General features: G+C 53.2%; 1 protein-coding gene across 19 annotated transcripts in view; it reads right to left on the bottom strand.

The window, feature by feature from the left end:
- Positions 1 to 27,741, bottom strand: part of FGFR2 (fibroblast growth factor receptor 2) — a 104,561-nt gene that overhangs the window by 18,978 nt on the left and 57,842 nt on the right. For 7 of the 19 annotated variants that reach the window (XM_089313375.1, XM_070056997.2, XM_089313377.1 and 4 more), the window contains 5 exons: positions 19,000 to 19,190; positions 17,522 to 17,669; positions 14,140 to 14,342; positions 4,448 to 4,599; positions 1,351 to 1,472 (listed from right to left, as the gene is read on the bottom strand). In XM_089313375.1, coding sequence (XP_089169501.1) covers positions 1,351 to 1,472; positions 4,448 to 4,599; positions 14,140 to 14,342; positions 17,522 to 17,669; positions 19,000 to 19,190 — 816 coding nt within the window. 19 annotated transcript variants of the gene reach the window in all.

The raw sequence follows: 27,741 nt of genomic DNA, 5'->3' as shown, positions 1-27,741 counted from the left end.
GCAGCCTCTCCTTGTGGGTCCCCCAAACCTGGGTTAACTAACGGCTTTTCAAGGGACTACGTTGCAAAAAAATGCTTTTTAGCTTCCAAAAAGGAAGAACAATGAAGCTGAGCGTGTGGGAAGTCTGCACGGAGGGACACGGAGGAGGGGCCTCCTGCCACGCGGAGGGAGGCGCACCTGTGGGTGCTCAGCTCGGACACTCCCCTCCTTCTCAGCAGGCTCTTGGCCGTCCACCGGCTGGAAAAAGGACTCGCCACAAACAAGGGCTCCAGGACTAACGTCCTTGGACGTCTAAGAGGGAGGGCTTTCAGTTGCGGCGTAACCTGAGAAACGACTCCAGACCTCCTGTAGTGGCCCCATGTCATTCTCAGCCCCATTGACAAAATCAGTTCTGCAGACAGAGATGCAAAGCCGGGCTCCTCCTCGCACCTGGCCCTGGCCCACAGCCCACACCAGTGATGCCAGGACACCCGGGGGACGATGCCCAGGAAGGGAGGAGGCCATCTCAAACCACCCCCGTTGTCCTTGGGAGCCACTCAGACCAAAGGCATAAAAAAATCAGCGTCTTTGTGACTACTTCCAGTCGCCCCTTCCCCTGGGGATGGGAAGTGCTGACCATCCCAAGAGAAACCCCAAAAGGAAGCCAAAGCCCAAGTCACGAGCCACGTGCCTGGCGCCCACAGCCCGAGGACAGACTCTCTGCTGGAGGCTGGGTCTCCTTTGTGCTGTGTGATCCCTGCAGCGGGGTTTGTAACGTGACCGTTCCCCGTGGCTCTCCTCTTAACAGAGTTCTACGAGAGGAAGGAGTTCATGGCTCCGAGTCCTGCCAGCTCCTGGGACATGGGTGCAGCGCAGGGCTGCAGGGCTGCTGCAGAAATGTCACAGCCCCATGCCGACAGCTGGGGGCCCTGCTCCCTCGCACGCCCCCAGCCCATCCTGTCGGTCCTTCCCCCAGCTCCCAATGCCAATTCCCCTTCACTTGTGAGTTAAAGTTTAGACCCCAAAGCCACCGCACTGACCCCATCCACATCATCAGTGATGTGCGGGCTGACACTTTCTAAGCACACGAGAACACAGAGGGGATGAAGAATCAAGTCACCGATAAGGAAACAAGGAGCAACTCCATGGGAGACGACCACTTTCCACCCGGACCGGCTTCTCTCTTTCATAAGCACACACAGCTCAAGATAAACAGCCTGTCCAAGGGGCTGATTTATCCTGAAGACCCCTCAGCCTCGAGGCCAACTATGTGCTCCCTGACCCCGGCCATGATGGAGGTCGCATGCCACAAAAGGAACATTCTTGATAAGACCCCCAGCCCTGCCCCCGCTCTCCCGCCGTCCCACTCACCTTTCAACATTTTCACCGCCACAGTGACTGCCTCCTTGGGCTTGTCTTTGTCAATTCCCACAGCTTCGGCCATGACCACTTGCCCAAAGCAACCTTCTCCCAGGGGTTTGCCCAGCGTCAGCCTGTAGGTGTAAATAGAAGATTAGCACATGGCATCAGGCAGAGGGGCATGGCGAGGGAGATTCCAGAAATATAAAAATCTTGCAGCGGCTCGCAAAGGCGTGGAGCAGCTATCATATGGAACTAATGAGACGCAGGGCACACACGCGCTCGAGTATTTTCTTAGTGACGTTTTTGAGAATGTCAATTACTGGTGGAACAGCTATTAAATTTCACATTTGTATTCGCGATTTATTTTCTTTATGGAAGGGATCCCTGCTCGCGAGGTGGTCAGCTTTCCTAAGTGCCAACAACGAGGAGCTTTTGATCTTGGGCCAATTAAATATTTGTAATTCAGAATGTCTCAAAGAAAAACATGCAAGCCGCTCTGAGTTTTTGTCCCTGTCAAGGAGTGGCTTTAAAATCACTATTATGCAAATACCAATGGATTTTATGGTCATACTCCTTGCCAGCTTCCAGGATACGAATCTGAAATGCATCTCGGGGAATCTCTAATTTTTCACTAAAGAAAAAAAAATTCCAGAAAATGGGGGAAGTTTTTTTCTTTTTAATTAAGTTTAGAGAACCTCGTGACTACCCTCAAACTACCCATGAATAAAATCCAAAGAGAACACCACAAATTAAACTTCCAAGCTTTGGATCAAGGATGGGGAGCCTTCGTCTCCCAAGCACCAGTTGGAGGTTTAGAACATCATCTGCGGGCCACACAAAAGTATCCACTTAGAATTAGTCTGCTATAGATTTACTGCGATTGTCCCGGCAGGGCCAGACCAAACGATTCTGTGGGCCTTCGGCGGCCCGTGAGCCAAATGTTCCCCACGTCTGCTTTGAACGCTCTATGCACGTCACACAAAGGGCCATGCCTTGTCCCTGGGCATTCCAGAAAGCAACAGAATGGAGGGGTCTCTGGGATCCTCCACGACGTGGCTGCTTCTATAACACAGCAAGGACCGCACGGCCACTGGTGATGATGGTATTTACGGTAAGGACGCAACAGTACACAAGGGTTCAGCATGAGTGAGGGCAGCGTGTGCAATGTGAGGTCATTTGCTTTCTACCCAGATCGAAAATTAAATTTAACATCTTGGCAGAAAATAAACATTTGCATTGGAAAAACGGCTAATTTATGTCCTCCTGCCCCTGCTACCACAAGTCCAACAGGCCTGCCTTTGTGTAACTCCCGACTCCATCTAAGAAACTGATTCTAAAGAGCCTTCATTCATCAGAGAGCTGCTCCACCTACGGCCGTGCGGCACGCTATTTGGAAAGGCACAGCACTCAGATTTTCCACACTCAGGGCACCCCCGGGTGGGAGCTAACAGTTTGGCACATACAGACTCCCACTGTTGACTGTGGCGTCACAGCTGGCAAGCCCTACGGTCTGACCCTGCAAGCTACAATTTCCTAACCCAGGATCAAACTCCCCAGTTCAGTCGCACATGCATGGGAGTGTGCAGGGAGCTGCCAGCTTCTAGGAGCACACACGACCAGGGGGCGGGCAGGGCTCCCCGAGAAACAGCCTCCCTCGCTCTGCAGTCTGCAGCTAAAGAAGCCCTTGCCGTTTTCTCCGGTGCCTCACCAGGAGAGGTCCAAAGAGCACACTGCAAAGGATCCTCAAAGAATGAGTGAATGAATGAATGAATAAATGAATGGCCTTTTCCCTCTGGTACACAGATACACTGGACATGACTTCCATTAGCACCCTCATGGATTCCTGGACGATGCCTCAGTTCTAGCTTAGAGTTCCCATTAGAATCTCTGTTGGGTGTCAGGAAGCAAAACCGATGGGAGATTGTGTGACATCGGAACTGCGAGTGCTGGGCCAGCTGCCTCTCCCTTCCAAAGCGAGCTCGTCACGTCCAGCCTCCAGAAGAGCTCATCTCGATGCTTCCAGATGAGCAGATGTACGTACAAGAAGTGTACATTAAACACGAACATGATCTCAAGGGGACAGCACGGACGTCAGACAAACAGAGCCGCTGTTTATAAGTGCATCAAACGCTTATTCTGGTTTATTTGATGCAGAAACAGAGCGAGTATTTCCATCCTGCCTCGCTGCCAGGCTGGTCAGCTTCTACTTACTGCAAGAGGTCCTGGATACAGCCCCAGCCACCAGTGAGCACCACCCCTGGGTTCTGAAGGCGGGGCTGCAGGTTTACCATTGGTCCCGCTGACTGCCTGGCACCCCCATCTCACTGAGGGCTACAGCTCACAGAGCCCAGGTTGCCAAGGCACGAGGGGCAATGAGAGGTAAACTCCCAAAGCCAAGATCGGAGCCGAGTCCCCTGCAGTGTGTACCAGGATGCTCATTGTACGGGAACGAAGTTCACAGAGCAGGTGCCGCAGCCACGGTTGCCTAGCCCCTGCCTAGCAGAGCCCGATTCTATATGGACTGTAAGCTGGCCCAGGACATCCACAGCCCCCAACAATGACTTCAGGGGACAGTGCCTTCCCTGAACACCTATTGAAACACCTCTATACCTGCCAGTAAGAAAATGCTACGCAGCACAGACATCAAATGCCAAGCATATTTGAAGCTTCTTGGCTCCATGTTACATTAATAACCACTGAAAACAGCAACACCGGACAAAGATTTGTAAGGCAATTTATATTCTGCCTCTAATTTCTCCAAAGCAAATTAGCTACAGAAAAGCCATGGTCTAGTGGCCAGAAGCTGGAATGTCAGATCTCTCTGATAGATTGGGTAATTCCACTTTTATTCCATTTGACTGGGTTGGAATCGTATAGAAATTGAAAGAATAACCAGATACCATCATGCTTGGGAACTGGTCAGCTCTTAGTAGCTCTGGTTTAAAGGAGCTACCTTAAAAAAAAATAATTTCTGGCTATTTATAAACAGAATCTCACTCCCACTGACATCATCAGAGCAAGACCTTTGCAGTTAGAGAAAATGTCAAACCAGCACCCCACTGAGACGCGGTCTCCACTCGGGGACATGTGCCGCGGCAGAACTCACTTGTCTCTGGGGAACTCCCATTTGGGGTCCTCCGGCAGCTCGTACTCAGAGACGCCCGCCAGCATGGGGGTGTCCGCGGCGGAGGACAGGCGCGTCGTAATCCTCACCAGCGGGGTGTTGGAGTTCATGGAGGAGCTGGACTCGGCCGAGACCTGGATACAAAATGCAAAGACACACATGTAATCCTGGCTCCACCTGGGAAGGCTGGGAGTCGGCCAGGGCCCAGCCAGCTGGAAGACTGCTCCGTGGAGGGGAAGGCAGTGGGGGCGGGCAGAAGCGAGCCGCGGACCAAAACGAAAACCATCGGAGGCCTTTGCATCCTCTGCCCTCCCTCCCCTCTAGGCAGGCCTAGATTTCGGCCAAATTCTAGGTTCCTGAGATCAGGCTTTCAAATGGAAATTTTATGCAGTGTTTGATTGAAATAGAAGTCTCTTTCCTGCCCTGTTTCCTCGGGATAACCACTTGACGACATGCAGACTTGAGTGGTGTTGTGACCGCCTGTTGCCTCCACCTGCACCGAGCACCAGACAACCAGTCTCCCACACCTGCTCAGACCCTGGTCACTGCTGTGCCCCTGATATTTCACAAATACTTTGAGCAAACCAGCTCTTCCGTACTTCCTGGCTTTTGAAATATAAAGTGGGCTATCCTAAGGAAAACCCTAGGATTTGAATGTGAAAGGTATTCCAGTAGCCCCAAGCCCTTCTGTTCAAGGTCACCCAGAACGTGGGCACTGGGACCCGATTTCTGGTTCTCTCCAGGCCTCCTGGAAACTCACTGGTGCCCAGGCCGTTCGGTGAAAAATGGGCTGGCTTTTGTCAACTTCAGTTCCAGAAACCAATACGCTGAATGTGCGGGATGAAGGATCCGGGAAAAGCAAAGCGCACCCAGTTCACGAGCACGCGGAGAGCTCTCTCCCTCCCCCAGCACCCAGGGCTGCCCCGAGTTTTTTTCTCATTTATCCTCATCCATCTCAGGCTGCATCTGAGAAACGATCACCTCTGGAGTCCATCGTCTTCGGCTGGCTTCGATGGAGGAAGGCTCGGGCAGAGCCCACTGGAAGGCCACTTCGGAGGATCCCTTCCGAACGGGGAACACGACTTTGGCCCACAGGAGTTGGACCGTGAGGTTACAAATAACCCGTCTGAGACGCCCACCTTGGAGTCTGCCTCCTGAACGACTGTACTGTCACAGGACTCCCCGGGGCACTGACAAACACCTTGTAAATCAAGCTGGCAAAAACGCAACCCAGATGAATGAATTCAGCTGGGACGAACTTTCACAAGGTGACCCTGGACTCGCCTCAAAGGGAACCAGAGGACCTGGACTCCCCCAGGAATGTCCTATCTGGACAGGCTCATCCCCCCTTTGTAAACTCTGATGGCCTGTGATGGGGGCTGCAAACTCGAGAAGATGGCCAACAATGGGCTGGAGGTTAAATCCATTGTTTTCAGTATTAAAATCAAATAGAAGGGGTTGATGCTGTGGCACAGTGGGTTAAGCAGCTGTTTACAAGGCCGGCATCCCATATTGGAGTGCAGTTTGAGTCCCAGCTAATCTGATTCTGATCCGGCTCCCTGCTAATGTGCCTGGGAAGGCAGTGCGAAATGATCCAAGCACTCAGGCCCCTGCCACCCACGTGGGAGCCCAGGATGGAGCTTCTGGCTCCTGGCTTTGGCCTGGCCCAGCTCCAGCTGTTGCAGCCATTAAGGAGTGAACCAGCAGATGGAAGATCTCTCTCTCTCTCTCTCTTGCACTTATTTTCTCGTGTGTGTATTTTTCCCTTTCAGATAAATAAAACTTAAAATAAACAAATAAAACCAAGTAAACAGGCCATATTTTAACATGAAACTCCTACTAGCTTTTAAAATGTTCACATCCCTGAGTCTTTTGGCAGGAGGCAATAATTGCTAAATTTCAGGATGTAGGAGCAATCTCCGCATTTGGCACAGTAAACGTTTTATTTATTTATTTATTTGAAAGACAGAATTATAGACAGATAGGGAGAAACAGAGAGAGAGAGAGAATATTTGCAATCCACTGGTTCACTCCCCCATAATGGCCACAATGGCCAGGGCAGGGCCAGCTCAAAGCCAGGAGCCTGGAATCCGTCCGGGTCTCCCATGTGGGTGACAGTGCCCATGACCTTGGGCCACCTTCCTCTACCCAACAGCTGGGACTTGAACCAGTGCTCAAAGAATGACAGCATCGCAGATGGTGGCTCAGTCTACTAAGCCACAACACAGGCCTCCAGCCTGGCCATAAAAAGAAGGAGCTGAAGAATCATGAATTTGGAGCTGAGAGCGTCACACCCGCGTATCCAGTTGCACAGACAAGCAGCAGGCGCAGGCAGGGAAAGACAAGAAGGCAACTGTGTGAGCTCCTGTGGAAGCCACCGCTGCTCCCCAGAAGCAAAGCCACAGATGAGCAGTCAGACAACTCCCAAGCCCCGCCCAGAGCCCCCGCGTGTCCAACCTCACGGCAGTGAGCCGGTCCCCTCTGCAGGACACAGAAGGGACCAGGAGGGCCCTCAGGGAACTTCAAGGTTTCCAGTTTGTGACCACACAAACATCTCGGGTTCCGGCCCAGAGAGATTCAGGACCGGATTTGGTCAAAGATGCTTCCCCAAATCTTTTCATCCACCCAAACTCATTTGGCATCAGGGCCGTGTGCTATGAATGAAAAAGGAGCCTGGTGTTTTCAAAAAATAAAAAGGCCTTCTGGAATGTTCCGCCACACAAACAGGTAAAGCCACCACTCGCCGCAGTGCGGACTCCTACTTGAAGCTCATGGCAGGAAGAGTTGGCACCCAGGCCCTGGACGGCCGACCTCTAGGGGATTCTGCGGCCAGGACACTGCACGGCCAGCACCACTGCCCACCACAAAGAGTTCCCTTATGGGAGAGCGCGGGGTGCTGTGGTCATTGCGGGGGAACCTGCTTAGGTGATACTGCGGGGAGGGGGGAGGCCCGTCCTGGAGGAGGCTCGGGGCTTGCCCTGCCAATCACGGCTCTGTCAGTGAGGCTCACCAAGGACGGTGGGGGAAGCAGCTTTCCCACGCAGGGTGCAAGGACACAGGCATTTACAAGTTCCGGATAGGACACAGGAGACCCAGTCCTGCGGTCACCTTCGCAGAGAGAGAGCAGGTGTCGGGGAGGGGGGAGGAAGTGTCTTCTTCCAGAACTTTCTAGACCATTTGGATTTGATTAATATGTATATGTATGTTTTTAAATGGAAGCAATGTGCTTTAACAAAAATCACTTTTAGAAGGATCTAAACCAAGGCATAAACAGAGGAAGAGAAGGAAGGGCATGAGACTGAGGTGACAGACAGACAGACAGAAACGGTCCCGACAGAGTTAAGGAGGTGAGGGTGCGGGGAGGGACAGCAGTCGGGTGCTCAGGGCTGAGCCTGGCACTCAGGGGCAGCCAGTTCGGTTTGCTCCCAACACAACAACACGGGCTCGGAGCGTCTTTAGGATCGCTTGCTGCCCAGGGCCGAGGGAACCTGCGAGCGCCCGTTTCTCAGGACAGCCGGAGCTCAGGACCCTGGGAATGCTCCTCGTGGGCGGCACTCTGCAAGCGCCTGCAGACAGGAGGAAAACCCGGGGGTGAAAGCAAGACAGGAAGTGCCTCAGCGCGGCTGTGGAGGACAAGGCTCTGCTCAGACCAGGGCGGCTGGGCTCACCAAGCCCAAAATAAAGACACAAGGAGTGAGGGGACAGGCCCAGGGCGGGGACAAGAGTGTAAAGAAGTCCTTCTGACAGCTGTGGCTCAGAGGTGACTCCAGACCAGAAAAACCGACATCCATCTGAAGGGCCTGCTCTGCAGCTCACCTGTGCCCCCCCGCCCCTCCCCAAAGCAACCTGCAATCCCCCAGGTCCCCCAGCTGAGGCCTTAGCCAGGCCTCACCTGGAACGCCTTTGAAATGGAAAGCCTACAGAATAAATACAGAAAGCCTTTATAAACCCGTGCTGTCTTAGCCATCACAATTAGAAATCCTGTTTACAAAAAGGATGCTTGCTGGGATTTTGTTCAAGTGAAACACAGAGATTCTGATTCAACCTATAAATCCAGAAAATACTTCTATAAAAACAGGAAAACAGGTAAGAAAACGGCCCGGTGTAAGCAGCAGGGATCAGAGCGCTCTGTCGGCTGAGGTACATCTTAATTTTACCTCCATGCATTTTTACTATGCTTTTAAAATCCCCGCTGGGGCTGTAAAACACAGGCTGCTTTCTCTGCACTCTCGCTGCTCTGAAAGCGAACTTGTTCTGAGGCTGGGGCGGCCCTGGCAGCTGAAGCCCCCGGGAGACTCCCGGAGGTTTCAGGGGCTCCCTGCCCCCGAGTCCCGCCCCTCCAGGAACCCCCGCCACCACCCCCTCCAGCAGTCGTGGGCTTCCCCACCAGCTCTTCCTCCGTTCTAGAAACTTCAGCTCCAGAACTCTGCTTACCAGTGAGAAGCTACACACACACAGTAAGTGCTAACATCCCAGGAAACCATTTTCCCACCCCCAGAGCCTGGCAGAGGCGCCCCCCCCACCCCCCACCCAGCCTGAGCATGGACGTCCACAGCCTCCAACTCAGCTTCGTTACTTCCCCGAATCTCTTAACCAGGGGCCATAAATCAAGCTTTTAACCAAAAGCGCTCTGTGTCCAGGGGGAGACCTGGGGAGGCAAGGTGCTTTCCTGCTCGTTTTAAAGGGCCACGTCTTTAAAAGACACAGGGTTCTCTCTCCACACCAGGCGAGCCCCAGCTCTTGGAAGGCAGCTCACAGAGATGGGAGCAGCTCAAGGGGACTGATAAGATGCCCTTGAACCTCAGCCTGGCAAATAAACCCTCTGCTTCCTGCGCCGCGGGCCCACCTTCCCACATGAGAGCACACAGCCCCAGGTTCACTCCCTCTGCAGGAGCCCGGGCCGCCCACCCACCATAGCCAGGAGAGACGCTTTGTCCACCTACATCAGGCAGAAACAAACTTCAAAGCTTGGATTGCTTTTTTCCTCTCCATAATCAGGCGAAGCAATTTATCAGATATTCTCTTTTCGTCTTTATTAAGAAGGCTTGGCCTGCCCCCCCATCTCCCCCTGGGACCCCAGGAGTAAACCTATCAGAACAGGGGAGCACCAGGCCCCCAGGGTCTGCTTCTGCTTAGACGTCTTCCCGAGGCTGGGAGCAGGGGGCGGCCCCAGGCGAGCAGGAAGGGCAAGGCGCCCGCACCACAGGCGGATTCCAGGGAAGCCACCCGTGACCACTCTAATTACCAGAATGTTCTCAGGAGGCAGCGTTTCATTAGCCCACTTGATCCACCAACACACACAGTCTACTCCCAGATTAGGACGTTCGGCTGCCAGACAGCGAGCAGCTTCTGGATGTCGACGTCCGTCGACGCGCCGGCGCGGGGTCTGCTGTGTTCAATGACCGCTGAGAGGCCCGAGCCCTCCCTTCCCCCTCAGGCGCTCCTCGTGCCCCCAGCAGTGCCCTGGTCGCCTTTAAAGGGAAGGTTACAAAAGATGACCTTGAGGGTCCTTGTTTTTCTCTGGTTTTCCGTCCACCTACATCAGCAGCTGAGTCTGAGCGGCCCCTGATGGTGCTCACAGAAGACGGGAGACAAAGTATCCGGCCAGAGCCAACCAGGAGCCAGTCGGTCTCCATCCAGAGGAAGACCCGCGGCGTGCACCAAAAACAGACTCAACAGACCCACCACGCATGCTGCCCACCTCTGACTGATCCATGTAAACAACAGAGGCGAAGCCCTCCCTTCAATGCCCAGGTGTGCTAAACGGGCCCTACAGTGACCCCTGGGCTGTGTGCAAAAGGGCCCCACGGTGACCCCTGGGCTGTGTGCAATAGGGCCCCATGGTGACCACTGGGCTGTGTGCAAAAGGGGCCTCACGGTGACCACTGGGCTGTGTGCAATAGGGCCCCATGGTGACCACTGGGCTGTGTGCAAAAGGGCCTCACGGCGACCACTGGGCTGTGTGCTAAAGGGGCCTCACGGTGACCACTGGGCTGTGTGCAAAAGGGTCCCATGGTGACCACTGGGCTGTGTGCTAAAGGGGCCTCACGGCGACCACTGGGCTGTGTGCAAAAGGGCCCCATGGTGACCACTGGGCTGTGTGCTAAAGGGGCCTCACGGCGACCACTGGGCTGTGTGCTAAAGGGGCCCCACGGTGACCACTGGGCTGTATGCTAAAGGGCCCCATGGTGACCACTGGGCTGTGTGCAAAAGGGCCTCACGGCGACCACTGGGCTGTGTGCTAAAGGGGCCTCACGGTGACCACTGGGCTGTGTGCAAAAGGGCCTCACGGCGACCACTGGGCTGTGTGCTAAAGGGGCCTCACGGCGACCACTGGGCTGTGTGCAAAAGGGTCCCATGGTGACCACTGGGCTGTGTGCAAAAGGGGCCTCACGGCGACCACTGGGCTGTGTGCTAAAGGGGCCCCACGGTGACCACTGGGCTGTATGCTAAAGGGCCCCAGGTGACCACTGGGCTGTGTGCAAAAGGGCCTCACGGCGACCACTGGGCTGTGTGCAAAAGGGGCCTCACGGTGACCACTGGGCTGTGTGCAAAAGGGCCTCACGGCGACCACTGGGCTGTGTGCTAAAGGGGCCTCACGGCGACCACTGGGCTGTGTGCAAAAGGGTCCCATGGTGACCACTGGGCTGTGTGCAAAAGGGGCCTCACGGCGACCACTGGGCTGTGTGCAAAAGGGCCCCATGGTGACCACTGGGCTGTGTGCAAAAGGGCCCCATGGTGACGACTGGGCTGTGTGCAAAAGGGACCCCACGGTGACCACTGGGCCTCATGATGGCCCTGGACCACCACAGACCCTGGTGAGGAGCAACAGGCTCACCAAGACGCCCTCCCGGGGTGGGTGCTGCTGGCCCCACGGCCTGTGCTGCGTGGCACAGGGAGGAGCAGGTGAGCCTGACCCTGAATATGGATGAGTCCCTGACAAAGGAGACGGGGAGGGGCCGCAACACCTGCCTGCCCCCAGCACCCAGGTGCGTGAAAAGTTATCCAAAAATCAGGTTACTAGAAAGTGACCACAAAGATTCTCTTCTTTAGCGCTAGAAAAAAAATTTTTTTATCCTGAAAACAAGAAGATCCTAAACTGAAATGCCATCTTGCACCACTAAATCCAGGGCAGATCTGTGAGTTTCAACAAGGACAAACTCACAACAGCATCAGAAAAGCCACCGTTCTCCTTCCAAACAGAGCGAGATGCTGAGTGCACGGTGCGGGGGAGGGGCGGGGGCAAGGGGCACGGCCAGAAGACGAAATGTGGACACTGAGTGCCCCCTGGGAACACCCCATCTCCAGACATCTGATCAGCAGCTCACCTGTCGCCAGGTGGAGGCACGCTCGGCATCCCCGTGGCATTCACTCTGTCATCACCGCATCCCTGGGGGTTTTCATTCCAGCTGCAGCCCAAGAACCCTCTTTTATCCACACCTCCTGATAGGCATCTCCGCACCCGAGGGGGCGGGGCTTACCGAGCCTCCGATCTCTGGGAGCCATCAGCCATGCTCTCCGCTTGGACTTAGGTGAGGAACTGAGGTCCATCAACACCCTCCCCAGGGGCTGGCATTCCCACGGGGACTGGCGCTTGTCCATTTTCCTCTGCCCCTTATACTGCTGGGCTCTACGGAAGCACCAGACACACTCAACAGCCCCCCAGCAGGCGTGGAGCCACTGGCAAGTGCACGGGGCCCGGTCTTACACGGAACGTGGTTTAGACCGAGCCGTTAGTGAATTGTGATGGAAAAAAGGAAGGAAGGGACACAGCGTTGGGGACTCCCAGGCTGCCTACGGTCACACCAGGGAGCGGAGGGCAGCCACCAGCGAGGGGGCGTGGAGGGAGAGGCAGGCAGCCAGAGAGGCAGGCACACAGGGCGTCCGTGGCTGGGTCAAGGGGGTCGACGGGCAGCTGCCTCTTTGATAGGAGGTATAAAGACGAGCCTTTCACCGGGTGCAGAGAAAATGATGATGAAGTAATCAAGGGACAAAGGCCCAGCTACGCCAAATTACAGGTTTCCTCCAGAAGGTAGCATTTTTCCTACTAGAAAAAAAAAAAATACAGCAAGGATGGGAATCTTGCTCTCTTTTTTCAGCTCCCTAAAGCCAGGTACTTGAGAGAGCGGCTGTAAGAATGGCCTAGAGCTGATAAAGGGGGCTGGGGGCTGGGGGCTGGGGGCTGGGGGCAGCCAGAGCACCAGAGGACCACAGCTGAAACTCACGCTCCCAGAAACAGGCGGCTGGGCCCATCACACTCCCCTGACCCCAAGCACAGAGCGCTGCCACTCAAAGCAGCGGCACCATTCTTGGTGGCAGAAGGGACCCGAGGGGCCGCTTTCTGTCGGTGCTCCGAGCACAATTTGGTCGCTGGTCTGTATTTAACTCGCTCCAAATCCTACCCTCCGCCTCGACGGAGAAAGGCCTGCTTGAAACACAGCTTCAAAGATGTTAACAAGGACCCATTGAGCCCGGAGTTGGGAGCTGGGTCGGGAACAGTCAGCTCCTTGCCAAAACCGCTGCTGACCAACTGGTTCCGAGTCCTTCCGCACGCTCATCCAGAAAATGTCCCTGCTGCCCAAGTCCCAGGGGAGGCAGGGCTGGGCTGAACCCAGAGCTGCTCTAACGAGCCTGAGAGCCACCTGGGGACTTGTTTAAAATGCTGATTTCTGGCCCCATCCAAGAGCTACTGCCCAAGAATCTCCACAGGCCTGAGACGAAGGAATTTGCAATTTTAACAAGCGCCTCATAAATTCTACTAAAATACACACTGAAACAGCTGGTCAGTTAGCCGTCTTACTTGTTATTTCCAAAAAATACCTTCATTGGAACCAGGTTCCAAACACTTCTGTACACACCTGGCCCCCAGGTCTGCCCCCCTCCCATCTCCGAGAGCAGAGGGACAGTCCGAGCTCTTCCCACCTCAGCAAGGCTCCGCCAGTCGGCAGAGGTGCAGCATCTATTGTGCACCGTCTCCCCCAAAGCAAAATTAAACCCAAACACCAGCCAGAGGTAGGCACCACAGACCAAGGCTAAAGGCAGATCTCTGCTGCTTCCACGTAAAAATCACTAGCACTGACTCTGCCCCGGCACCTGTGAACTACAAACAACATCTACATGCGGCTCTATTTTAAGAATGAGCGCGTCCAGCCACAGCTCAGCTTAAACCACACAACAGCTCAGATGCGCCTGGGGGAGTCGCTGTCTGACCTTGACTTTAAAGTAAGTAAGAGAACTTGAGTCTCTTTCCTACCAGCAAGCACACGCCTCATCTGAATATTCATGCTTGTCTCAAAAAAAATAAAAATAAAAATAAAAGAAATGCTCATAGCAGAGACCAGAGGAGACCAAAATGGCCGAGGCTCGGAACACTCTGCACTTCAGTCCCAACAAGCGTGTGCAGGGAGAAGCGTTCCAGGGTTCTCTGCAGCCCTGCTCATCAGCTCGCTGGCTCCCAAACCACCCTTCTTGCCCTCGGAACTAGACCCCATTCGCTGACCCCAGCAACACTCCACGACCTGACCCTCTCAGGCCCAAACACCAACGGGGGACCAGCCAGGAACGTGTCGGAACCACGCACACACAGCGGGAGGCACCCAAGCAGGGGCAAGATCCAGGAGCTGGCTGGCTCATGGGGCGGGGAGTACGTTTCTTCAAACTCTTTATCTACTTTCTGTTACCTGTCTCCGCAGGGGGATGCGCTTGGTTAGCTTGTGCACCGCCGGCTGGCTGCTGAAGTCCGGCTTCTTGCTGGTGGTCTTCATGCGGCACACGATGACGGTGATCACCATGCACACGATCAGGAAGACCCCTATGCAGTAAATGGCTATCTCCAGGTAGTCTGGGGAGGCTGTAATCTCCTTTTCTCTTACGGGAGCTGGAGTGTGCAGCACGGTCGGGGAGGAACAGATAAGCAGGCCACAGGGTTAGGACACCAGCGCGCAGCTCAGTGGAACGTCAGGAAACAACAGGTGACGGTCATTCTCAAGGCAACATGGGCTTCCCTGAACCTCAGTGGGGCAGAATGGCAAGGGCCAGAGGCCTGTGCCTCTTGCCCGTGGCTACCCCAAAGGCCAGGGAGTAACTATCTCTGGCCTCAGTGGGCAACTGCCGCTGAGTTACAAAGAACAGGCTACGGGGCCACCTTGGCTTCAACATTTGGGCAGAGTAAGACAACCAGCTAAGCCCAGAGCAAAATCACTGGCATGGCGGTCTCTGGACACAAACCACATTACAAATCCTTAAATGAGCCGACGTTTACTTCAGCTTCTGAAGCGACAGTGAGGCTGCTTCAGTCCTCCTGGGACAGGCCCTTCCAAAGGGAGCTTCGGCAAGATGGCCGGGCCCAGGTGAGCACCAAAAATGAGCGCTCACCTAGCAGACGGGCCTACGAGCTTCACAGAGCCCCCAAAGCCCATACAGTGATTTCATTACACAAATCAGGGCGTTTAATACAAAGACTGAGCTGGCTATGATGCAGAGCCATTATGCCCGTAATATATAAAGACGGGACAGGAAACATCGAAATTTCTGTTCAGTCACTACAACCTTCCTCTTAAAAACAAAACAGAAACGTGACTGCATGTGAAGACACAGACAGATGATCAGTTTAGCACTTTTTTTTTTTCTATCAACAACATCTGCTGTTCCTTCCTTAGACTTCAGTGGGCAATCTACAAGCAGTGTGCTTCCAAATTATATTTTTCCCAAACTGCATTCTTAAGTTAATGTGCTAGTACTGTCAGGCAAATCGGTTACGAAGTGCCAATTAGGCACTTGCAGAACACAGCACTGCAAGTAAAAGCAAGCTCAACACAACAGACAACTCAAGGTTTCAAAGCAAATACTCACAGAGCAGACTCACAACAAAAGGAAAATGGATGCAACAGTATTATTTAAAGCTTATACATTTTAATCAGAAAAATACTGGCAAGACGGTCAAAACTTTCAGCCGCACGGCACACAATGAAATGATCGAGTTATATTTTACTAGATATAAAATAAGCATGCAGGTAGGCACTGTACTCTAACAACACGGAATTAATAACGGCAGTGGGACATCAGGAGCTGGCAGAGCACAGCTATGCGGTTTCACAAAGCACACAGACAAGCAGACGCATCCGGCAGGCAGTGTTCACCGGGAGAGGCTGGCCAGATCAGAGCAGTCGGTTAAAGACGCAGCAGCAAGGTTTAGGCAAGAGGGCTTTGCTGATGCTTATTCCTCTGAGGGCAGAAATAACATCAAGCCCACGAGCATGCTTCGCGCTAAAAGCAGACTGACAGTCCCTTCCAGGGCCGCATGCACAAGCCACCGATTCCCAGGTCAGGTCGTGACACTGCTTCTGTACCGCCACACTCACAGGTGCTTCTCCCAGGCCCCTCAATGCACACCCATCGGTTTACTACTAAGGGGACCAAAGTAATGCAGGCACACGTGGGATGGTGGCAAAAAGGAATTTGCAATGAGAAAAAATTACTTTGAATTTCACAAAGTAATTTCAACTCCTTCCTTAGGAGAAGTGGGGGGATGGGCACGATAATTCATACGTTGGCTGGATGAGTCACAGAAAACAGGATCCCTTCAGGTTTTAAGGGTGAAATTTTACTGGATCACAAGTGAGTGTGGAATCTCACCGTGAATGAATTTCCAAGGGTCCTTTCTTAACCCTGGGGGATAACTTTTTTAAAAAATCTTTATGCAAGGATAAAAGGGGCCATCTCTGAGAACAGAAGCTGTGTTAATTTTATAGCAATCAACCAAGAAAAGGGAAAAACCCACGGAGAGAAAGAGCAGTATATACCTGGCAGAACTGTCAACCATGCAGAGTGAAAGGATATCCCAATAGAATTACCCGCCAAGCACGTATACTCCCCAGCATCCTCAAAAGTTACATTCCGAATATAGAGAACCTCAATTTCTTTGTCCGTGGTGTTAACACCGGCAGCCTAGAAAACAAGGAAGCAAGAGAAGAGGCTAGACGACACAGGAATGGCTGTGGAGGGGGCCGTGGGACCAGGAGGCGTCGCACCGGCGGCCCCGGGAGGCGCTGGCCACCGGCAGACTCCCACTGCAGCCCGTCCACAGAACCCACAACCGAGCGACACCGGCCAGGTCACCTCTGCAGGCCCGTCACCACCTAGACATGCATGCAATCAAACACATGGAAAAATCAGCCCAAGCAGGTCCGCTCTCTTGGCCTGTGCTCTGGTTAGGATTTAGGGGTCGCTTTCCCAAAGTCTGGTGCCCGAGAGGCTAAGCTGCACGCTGGTCCTGCTGGCTGCAGACTCCCAGCTCGATGAAGAGATGGTTCTGTCTACCCTGCTGTGTCGTCAAGCTAAATACTGCAGCCAAGCCCAGGTGGTCGCCTCACACGGCCTCCTGGCCCCAGGGGACTCAGGGTAGAAGGTTGTCATGGCTACCCGGCTCCAATCACTTTGACTCCTGCAAAACCATCTCGCCTTACGTAGCCCTGGAAGAAAGCACATGATCTTGGAAATTGGAAAACTGGGCTTTTTTTTTTCTTTTTTAATATAAACACGTGCATATGAGTCATGGCCAACTTAGAAAGTCAACCTGCTGCTCTCAGCAGCATCCAGCAATGCATTCACTCGGCAAGATGAGCCATCGCAAATCTGCATCCAAGGAGGTGATGTTCTGCTGGAGAACTTACACCCGGCCGACAGCTCTCTAAAAATTTGGAGACGTGGATTCTGCTGCTGCCGGTGTGTGTTTAAACAGGCACGCAGGTGTGTGTTCACAATGATGTGAGTGTGCAGTCACAGTTGTGCAGCCCCGACGGGATCAACCAGAAGGGAGGACTTAAAACTGGGTGGCGATGGAGAAATCGGAGCAGGCACTCTGAACGTTGTGGGCATTTTTCCATGGCTGCTGGCCCCACACCAGCTGCATCACCAAAGGAAGATTATTGTCAATATACCAAGGCCACAAGAGTTTTCCTATAAGCTGCCTGCAGTTTCCCAAAGCACCAAGTCTTTCCGGCGTCTACATCCAGCTTCCGTTTTAAGAACAAGAAACAGAAACAGAAACGTTGTTACCTTGCTGTTTGGGCAGGACAGTGAGCCAGGCCGACTGGTTGGCCTGCCCTATATAATTGGAGACCTTACATATATATTCCCCAGCATCCGCCTCAGTCACATTGAACAGAGCCAGCACTTCTGCATTGGAACTATTTATCCCCGAGTGCTAGAACAGACACAGGAGAACAATATAACGGCCAACCAGGAAGGACGCAGCACTGTCTATGGTCCCACCACCAACACACCACGAGCAAACCACCTCCACGATGTCTACACAGCCGCTTCAAGGGCTGTAGGTTCAGGAAGAACAAAGGCTGTCAAGTGCTGGACAGTGGACGTGAGCAGATGGAGAAGGGGAGGGTGTGACCACTGGCTAGGGCCTGGGTCACCTCGCCTCGGGTTGGTCACCCTCTCCCAGCTCTTCTGACCTGGGTACTGTTCAGCTGCGGGGGACACCTCATCGGTTGGGAGCTCTTAGTTGAGCCCCTGTGGGTCCACTGGGAGACACGGGAGGCGGTGGGCTAAGAACTAGCTGTGCAGATGTGACTATCCCGTGCTGACACCATCCTTAGCAAGCTAAGTCCCAAAAGGACAGAGGCTGAGGCCGATGTTACAACGCAGCGCGTTAAGCAGCTGCCTGTGACGCCAGCAGCCTATATGGGCACCGGTTCTAGCCTTGTCTGCTCCACTTCTGATCCTTCTCCTGCTAATGAGCCTGGGAAAAGCAGTGGAAGATGGCCCAAGTCCTTGGGCCTCTGCCACCCATGTGGGATGGAGTCCTGGGCTCCTGGCTTCCACTTGGCCCAGCCATGGCCTTTGCAGCCATTTGGGGAGGGAACGAGAGGTGGAAGATTCTCTCTCTCTCTCTCTCTCTGTAAATCTGCCTTTAAAAACATATAAAACTGAAAAGGAAAGAGGCTGATGCTGTGAAAATGGAAGTTTGCAAGGAACCAAATGAAAAATACAACGGAAAATAAAATGTTCCTTGCTCCACATCTAACTAGTACAGCATAGATATTTCCTAAGGTTTACTGTCTAAATCACACACGGATTTCAAAGGGGAATAGATCTTTGAGGAAAAATCATCTCTCTTATTTCTAAGAGGTTGCTACTAACATGTGATCCTAACACCATCTTAACAGAAAGCAACAACGAACACTGGTCCAGTGCCTAGGGCTTGGAACACTGTTCCCATGCACTCCATCACACTGTCCCTGCACGGCTGCTGCACGGGAGGTGGCACCGTGATCCCAACTCTTACAGAGGTGCAGCTCAGCCCACGAGCCGCTTCTAAGATCGCAGGGCTGATGGAGAGCTGAACTGTCTGCCTCCACGTTGAGCCATTCTCCCCTCACCCCACAGCTTTCCTGGCAAGCACAATGACTCGCTGGCCAAAGGATACAACAGGAAACTAAAGGACCTGTCTCTGGCCCTGCCCCTCAGCCCCCAGGCCCCGCCCCCTGCAGTGGGTACCTTTGGATCCAGAAAGTCCTCACCTTGAGTACCTTGAGGTAGGGCAGCCCGTCGGGCCCGTATTTACTGCCGTTCTTTTCCACGTGCTTGATCCACTGGATGTGGGGCTGTGCGTCACTGTACACCTTGCACACAAACTCCACGTCACCTCCCACCACCGTGGAGGCATTGGCCGGCAGCCCCGCCTGGAGGATGGGCCGGTGCGGAGACCGCTCTGCAGAGAGAGGGGGGAGAAAGGAGGGGCGGGGACGGGACGGGAGGAGGAGAGACCGATAAATAAGCTGTGTCATCCGGAAGGCGGTCAGTGGGCTCAAGCCAAAAAGGCCTCGAGTCTGCTGGCTGACTCCCCTGGAATAACAGGGAGGCCCCGTGCATAACAGAGACGACTTCAAAGGAGACCTCTGCAGCGCGACCCTCATAAAAACAAGACTTATTTTGGAAATCTAGAAAAGAATTTATTACATCCCGAGTTATTGCTCATCTATAGCCACCTAACAAGCAAAGGAAAAGATTCAGGGGATCCAGAAGGCAAACAGCAAGCTGGGTGGGGGCGGGGCCTCTTCGCTTCGCCTTACCACCCCAGGCAGGCGACACACGGAGGTCCCCGGACACAGCGTCTCCTGGAGCATTTCTCAGATGCTCTGAGAAGCCTGCATCCCTTGAGTCAAAGATGGACTCTAAGCTAAGCCCAAAGTTAGCAACAGACCAAATTAACAACTGGGTTCATGTCTATTGTGGAACCTGTCCCATTCCCTCTCCATTATGCACCCATTGATTTCTCGGATAAACATGAAGTGTCACTCTATCCAGGCACTAGATGTGCGTAGCCATTCCTTAGCTTATGGTGATGCGGCAGTGACGGAGCCCTAGGGAGAAGCCAGTTCCCAAACCCAGGTCTGTCACTGACAGTATGAAAGGGGGTCCATGCCCTTGCTTGTCTTGCCTCTCTCCCTAGGAAAAAGAATTCTCAAAAAAGCAGAGCCCCTGCGTCTCGGTCCTGGGAAGGTTCTTCTCTGGTTACGAGGTGGTCTCTACAGAAATCTAGAGGCAACCACATGAACCTGGCAACAACACCCAGTCTCCCCAGGCATCAGCTCGCACACAGCTGCAGGACAGGCTGAGAAGTCAACGGGCATCTCTGTTAAGAAGACACACAAACGGCCTACAGTGACCCAAGAGGATGCTCAGCACCAGCAATCACTAAGTTTACAAGGAAATGCAAATCAGACATAACCCCATACCTATCAGGACCTGGTGGGATAGTTATTTTCAAAGAAAACATAGGGGCTGGCATTGTGGTGTAGTGGGTTAAGCTGCTGCCTGTGATACCAGCACTGCATACTGCTCCACTTCCGATCCAGCCTCCTGCTGATGCACCTGGGAAAGCAGCAGAAGATGGCCAAGTATGTAGGCCCCTGCACCCATGTGGGAGACCCAGATGGAGCTCCAGGCCCCTGGCTTCAGCCTGGCCCAGCCCTGGTTGTTGTGGCATTGGTGAGCCAATCAGTGGACTGACTCCCCTCCCCCGCCCCCACAGCTCTTTCAAATAAATAAAATTTAAAAAATAAATAAATATAAAAAATAAAAGTGTTGGTAAGGAAGGATGGGAGAAACTGAAGCCCACAAACTCTTCCTGAGAATACAGAACAGCACAGCCACTGTGAAAAAGCCAAACGGAGGTTTCTTTAAAAACTGAAAATCTAACTACCACACAATCTGGTGAGCCCATGCCTAGGTATCGACCCAAAAGAACTGAAACCAGATCAGCGCTATCAGCACTTCCACGTCATTGCAGCATTTTTCACAACAGCTAAGATAAGGAAACAAACTAAACATCCATTAACAGATGAATGGATAAGAGAAAGAACGAGGCGTATCCAGAAGAAGGAACACATTTGGCTTTAAGAAGGAAGGAAATCTTGCAATATGAGTGCACCTGGAGGGCAGACACACACACACACACACACACACACGCGGTGGGGGACTGAAGGTCCATCTGCTGCTTCACTCCCCAAATGTCCGCAAAGGCTGGAGTTGGACCAGGCCAAAGCCAGGAGCCTGGAACTCCATCCGGCTCTCCCACGAGGGTGACAGGGGCCCAAGCACTTGGGCCACCAGCTGCTGCTTTCCCAGGCACAATAGCAGGGAGCTGATTCGGAAGTGGAGCAGCCAGGACTCATATGGGATGCTGGCAACGCAGGTAGCAGCTTAACCCACTGCACCATAGGCTGGCAGATTACTACAAACTTACCGGAACCCTCCTACACAACAGCTCTGTCAAGAGCCACACAAAACCCAATCACCAGTCCACTCACAAACATCTCCGTCCCTAATGCCTGCCAAGGCCAGCCATCCTCCCTTGCCTCCTCGCCCGGTGGGCACCACTGCCATTAGCCTCCATCTGAACAGCAGCAAGCAAACGGAGGAGACCCCAGCCAGCCTAACACACCCAGGATGTCTCCACACTGCACCAGGGAACCCTCACGTGCTGGCTTGGAAACGGCACACAGACAGATAGCTCTCTGAGCTTTTCTGTATTTGGCCTTTCAGATTAAAATATCATTTAGTGGAATTTGCTGGACAAGAGCCAGACCATGTGCAAATTGATTTTACTGCACAAGCCTGCTGCTGGCCTTTAAAACTTTTTGAAAAGAAAGAAAAAGTACTGGTGATTACCCTTAGCACGCTGCACTCTGGAATCGCCCAACACGTCACAGACACCTGCCTTTCTGTGTTATAGAGATAAGGACGTCAGAGCCCCCAAAGAAGTCATTTATTTGCCCCCCTATCACTCACGGAGCCTGGGAAAAGAACCCAGAAAGCAAGGCTTCTTGTTGTGGGCAGAAAAACCTCAAAGGTGGACTCTTTTGCAACATCATCCAAAACCCTCACTCTTTGGTTGCTATGGTGTCCCAAAGATGGCCACGGGGAGCCTCCCGGTCAGGTCTAGGAGGCAGCAGGTGCCAAGTGTGCTGCTGGCAGTGACCAAGCCCTGCTTTGATCCCACTTGGTCCATTCACGTGGGAAGGCCACAGTTAATGTCGCACACCCACCCGGCCTCTCCTCTGCTCATCAGGCCTCCTACAGAGAGTTTCAGCAGCGTGGGGGAAGACTGTCCACTGGGCCAACCTTGCCAGCCAAGTTCACAGAATAAGCTCCTTTGCATCATCAAATATAAAAGTTTACTTCTTCCCATAGGAAAAAAAAAAAAAAAAAAAAAAGCGAAAACCAAAATGGTCTTTAGCTATCAATTGCTGCCCTGGCTTGGTTTTCCAGTTTTACACCGTGTGTGTGTGTGTGTGTGTGTGTGAGAAGATAAATATTTACAGTGGACCTAAAGGTCTTTTCTTAGAAACAAAAGCCCTATAAAACCTTAAATGTCATAAGCCAGATCAACTGAATTTCAAACCAAGTCCTCTTTCTTAAACATGCTTGTTTCTAATAAATCGTTTCACAAGCAAACATTGTACATGTAATACCAAATAACGATGCTCCCCAAACAATGAGAGCTTTCATTCCGCCCGACACTGCTGGCCTGCGCCAGCCGTCGACAGGGAACTTAGTCACTGGGGCAACACTGGCAGGGCCCGGCACAGAGCTGCAGTCTTGTTTTACTTGTGGTCACAGTGCTGTTGAGCTCCAGTTATTAAGTTATTCCATTGCTATCCGGACTATTTTCACGGGAAGAGAAAAAAACCCTTGTGCAATGGTTTAATGTTATTGCATGTGCAAATTACAGCACGCCCCATGCTACCCACTTGCAGGCTTGAATTCATCTGTCCAAATTTTCTCACCTTATTCAAAATAACCTCTTAACCACCCCCTGACTCCCCCTCGGCCCTTTCTCACTTTGGGTACAAAAACTGCAAGCCTGACCCTCCCAGCAGAAACCTTACACCGCCTTCCAGAACTTATTACAGCTGCCTTCGGTATACAATGAAACCTTAGAGAATGTTATTTAAAATGTTTCTTAAAAGTCAGCCGGCCTCATGTTTCCTCTCTCCACCTCAGGCTTTGATTTCCTCTGCAACCTTAGTCTCTGCCCTTACACAAGTCATAGGAGGGGGCCCACAACGTCTCCTAGAGGCTCCCAGGATGCCAGCGTCAGCCGGCGCCCCGCTGTCACCTCCTCTGCTTTGGCCACCGGGCTCCCCTCGGTGTCCAGCAGAGCCTTAAGAACAGTGACCAGGATGAAGAGGACAAGACTGGGACTCGTGTTCCAACTTCTGAAAAGCGGGATGAAGACCGGGCGGGCACAGACAGCTGAGGAGCAAGCTGCTGGCTTCCCTAGCGGGCCCCGGGAAGAGGACAGAGACAAGGGGGACGATGACCCCAGCGGCAAATGGGCACTGCCCGGAACCTTAGCATGCCCTGGGCAAACCAAAGCCCTGGTGTTTGCAATGTGTCTCGCAGCAGGCCGGTATATAAAGACCCGGCTGTGAACGCGATCCGTGCACAAGAGCCAGAGCCCAGTGCTGGCTCCGTTCTGCGTGATAACGCAAAGCACATCTTCCCCAGCAAGAAGGATTTACAGCGCCAGGCAGGGTTCTCTTACAGCGTGTTTAACTCTCACATATTATATAAACCAGATTTTCCTTCTCGTAGGAGGCCTGAAAAAAATACAGGGACAGCCGAAAGCTACCCAGCGGCTCAGCTCTGCCCCTGGGCTGCGGTTTGAAAACATTCCGAGTTCAGCGGGCGGCAGATGGGGCAGGACAGGCCACGATCGCGACTCGCGGGGGTCCCTGGGTGAATCGCGTGGAAAGCCGTCCAAAGGGTGCGGCCGCTGCCGAGGGGACAGCTGGCTGCGCGGCTGGAATGAGGCTCCACCAAATAAATGCGTAGTAAACACAGACTGAAGTGCTTTAAAAAAACACGTTCTCTCCCCGTGCCTTCTCCCACTCGGGTGCTCTTGCGCTCTTTTTTTTTTTTCTAAGTGGCCACTCTTGGAAGCCCACTCAGAAGCCTGGCTCTCCAAGCCCCCTGGATCGAGTCCTGCCATGCAGCTGGGGGGCCACAGCCCCACTCGACACGGCAGGAGGAAAACGCAGCCTGCTTCTTCCTGGGGGCAGGGGCGGGCAGAAACTACCTGAGTGACAGAGAATAAATCTTGGTTAATTGACCGCTGCGGCTTTATAACATGCCAGTCCTCCTCTGGCCATCATAATCTGCTTGTTCATAAGAGATCTACAACTCGCACTGCAACATAGCAAAGGCCATAAAAAACCTCCACCCACTGGAGAGGCCTCAGTCAACATGCATCCCAGGGATCAGAGGAGACGCAGGCTCGCCAATTACACCTCGAAGTTAATCAAGCCCAGAGTCGCGGCTCTCCCAGCACATACCGGCCTCCTCGAGATTTCTCCCCAAACTTCAGGGACACTTGCCACAAAGAACCATTTCAAAACCGCCATGTCCGGCAGCCGAGCTGGGGGTGTGCGGGCCCACGGCACTCCCAGGACGGAGCTGGAAACGGCTCATCTCCTGCTCTGGGGCGCCCGCTCGGAGCGTGGCTAACCTTGCCGGCACTGTCTTTAAAATAAAATCGAAATTGAATTGCCCGTCCTCCAACAGGGCAGTTTCTTAGCAACTCCAAGGGGTGCACTGCGGAGGACCAGTGAGAAGCCCCGAGATGTCTTGTATGGTGAAGCCCAGCCCAGTGTGTTTCTAAAGAGTAGGCGGTGGCTGGTTTGTTGCAGAAAAAACACACTAAACCAGTTAGCAGGAGGCACGGCGATTAGCAGGGGGGCCCAGGAAAGCTCTCTGAAGTTGGAGGAGCCCAATGAGTCGCTAAAGGCCTCACGCTAATTACAATTAGTAGAATGAGTTCATTGCCTTCTGAAGATTCTGCCTAATGGGCTTGAGTCAGACAGGCTCTGCTGAGTTGGGCACTGTTGGATTTTCCCTATGCTTTCTCCAGCTCTGGAGACCAGCACAAGAGTCCAGGTGCCCAGAACAGATGAGTGGCCTGGGACGCTGGGCTCCCTCAATTACGCTGACATTTTTTTTTTTTTTTTTCATTTTTTAAACTTTGTGTAGAAAGCGACTGGTCCGCTGCTCTTTCTGGGCAGTGCTCCTTTTCTCCTCTGCTGCCCGGTGGCCCAGGTGCCCACATTGTCAGCCTGGACCTCTGAACTGGCCTGCGGGGATCCAGCTGCCTCCAACACAGGGCCGCCGAGTCTACAGAATGAGCCGGTTTGGGGAAAGATGAGCGCCTTCTTCCCTCCAGCTCTGAAGTCACAAAGTGACTTATGGAGGCTGCACCGTGTGAAACCGTAGAAGCAAGTCTTTGTGCTTGCTCGCTGGAGTGGAGAGGCACGGGGCAGTGCTGGCCGGGGCTCCGGCCTGGGAAGAGCCAAGCAGGTGGGGACAAAGCACCTTCCCCAATTAACGTCACCGACTCTATGCTTTGGCTTGGGGTTGAGTGGCTCCTACCAGCTGGGTGTCAATTTGGATCTTCTGGGGTGAATTACAAGGGCAGATCTGTGTGTTATTTACACCCCAAACGCTGAAGGTACCCTGGGCTCTGTGCCTTCCAAACAGTAAACCAGAACCAAAGACTCTCTGCTGACCACAAATTCACGCCCAACGGAGGTTGGAGAACATCGTCCCTCTTGTGAAAAGGAAAGCTTTGGGATGGTGAAAGAATTTTGGAGCCAGACTCCACTCTGGTCACACACTGTCAATGTACTTAATGTCCCTGACCCTGATACTCTCAAAACTGGCTCAAAGACGGAAAAGCTCCCAATTTTCCTTAGACCACAATGTTGTTAGAAGGGAGACAAGGTAAAGGTGTCCCCACTCCAGATATATTTCCAGGGCCAAGGAAAACCGACCTGCCTGGTCAGCTAAGTGTACTTATCTCGTCCAGTTTACTAAAGGAAAGCTTTTCTCTCCCTTAGCACAGACTTCGCACATGGTCCCTCCCTCCACTGTGCTAGGGCTTTGACTCTGATGTAAAAGGCAGGTCAGCTCCCCAGCACCCTCCTGAGGTGCGGGGTAAACACAGCTGAGGGCCGGGCCCGCAGGGGATCGCATCAGGGCGCTGCCATCCCACCACTGGCCCCGGGGGCTGGGGTGCCCGTCTCTCAGGAATGCAAGATGATCTGCTGGGGTCTGCACAGCGGGGCGCCCCTCACAGGAAGAGTGTGCAGGAGTTTTACAGAGTGTTCTGGAAGTAAACACACCCTTTGTCACAAAGGCTGCACTCTGAATTAGCGCGTCTTCTCTCAAATAATCTACAGACGCTAAAAACCAAACCACTAAGGAGACCCGGTCAAAGACAGCACTGCTCAAAATGAAGCTCCTTGGGCCCAAAGTAAGCATTTTAGTATCTGCCGAGAAGGACCCCGTTAGCCTACCTCTAGAAACTTGTCCTAGCAAAATACTCACACAGGTGCCCAAACACTAGGTGTGCACCACATTTGTCATTGGAGCGGCTTTTGTAATTAGAAAACACAAGATGTGTGCAACCTCAAAAGGATTCAGTAAAATCTACCGGGCCCACTGAGAACAGCACAGGGGCCACTAGCAAGAATGAGGTAGCTGGGTGTGGACAGACACAGAAGGATGTCAAGGGTGCAAACATTAACCGGCTTCATGAACTTTCACCATCTAAAACGCCGCTCTTCTAGAAAAATCCAGAAAAATCTATCATGCTGATCTTTCCAAGGCCTTGTTCTGCTCCTGTGGTGAGTCCCGCTGACGTGCATGCCTTCAGCCCATCTGAGCAAACAAGAAGCGTCTCCTTTGGTACACACAGCGTGAGACATTGAACTATAAACCCCTCTGTTTCCTGCAGATGGACCTCAGACACGGAAAATCAGCTGTGGGTCTGGACACTCCTTGGCACAAGCCATCACCTCAGAGAAACTTCACAGTGGTCGCCCAGGTTACAAAAGTCGGATATCCCAGCTCCACGTCTCACTGGCCAAGCGGACGGAGACTCCGGGCAGCCTCCCTGACGGAAGCTCAGCAATGGCCTCCCGTTCTGACCACGAGGTAGAATTTAAAGAGCTGAGTCTTTCACCTTTTAGTCCTGCTCCAGAGGCGCAGACAGTAAATGAGAGCTTCCTTCTTCAAGCCAAGCAGACGATGCTTCCAGAGTAAGGAGGGCCGCTGCCTCCCTGAGACGCCGGCACTGCCGTGCAGATCCGTACACTTCCTTTAGGTGAGGACAGAACTCCCACAGGCCTTGTTTGAGATCATCCGTCAGCTCCCAGGAATCGCCACTGCTGTCTAGAACTGTCTCATGTGACAGGTCGTGATCTTTTGTCCAATGAAGTGGGAACTCCAGGAACGCAGAGTCGACGCCTCCCTCAAGTGACGCTGTCCTCGTGACCAAGTACAGACCCAGAGACATTCTGCATTCCACAGACAGACTGGGTTCTTCACAACGACGCAACACGCACGACCCTGGCTAGAGTGTTCCACCCTGTTCTCTCCCTCCCAACCAAGGCCACGAGGTTCTCGCTGCTCATCTCTGTCTTCTTAGAACAACCTCCCGCAGCGACACAGCACCTGCGGCCAACTGGTCCCCGTGGCCACCTGAGCTGCTGGTGTGGAAAATGCATCAGCAACTCTCAGCCACCTTCAGAATCAAACTCGGCACGAAAATAAATCACACACGAAGGCCAGGAATGCAAGAGCGAGGTCTGCTAAGGGGCAGGGTGCCGTGACAACCAGTGGGTGCACCACTGAAAACTGGGAGGTGACAGTGGCACGTCCACACTCACAGCCTAATGGCAGTTTGCGCACAGTTTCCC

Source organism: Oryctolagus cuniculus, chromosome 15 (assembly GCF_051225735.1).
Source record: "Oryctolagus cuniculus isolate XC-2025 breed Fujian yellow rabbit chromosome 15, ASM5122573v1, whole genome shotgun sequence".
NCBI lineage: Eukaryota > Metazoa > Chordata > Mammalia > Lagomorpha > Leporidae > Oryctolagus > Oryctolagus cuniculus.
Note: the sequence above shows the minus strand (reverse complement) of the source record. Positions and strands in the feature narration are given on the sequence as shown.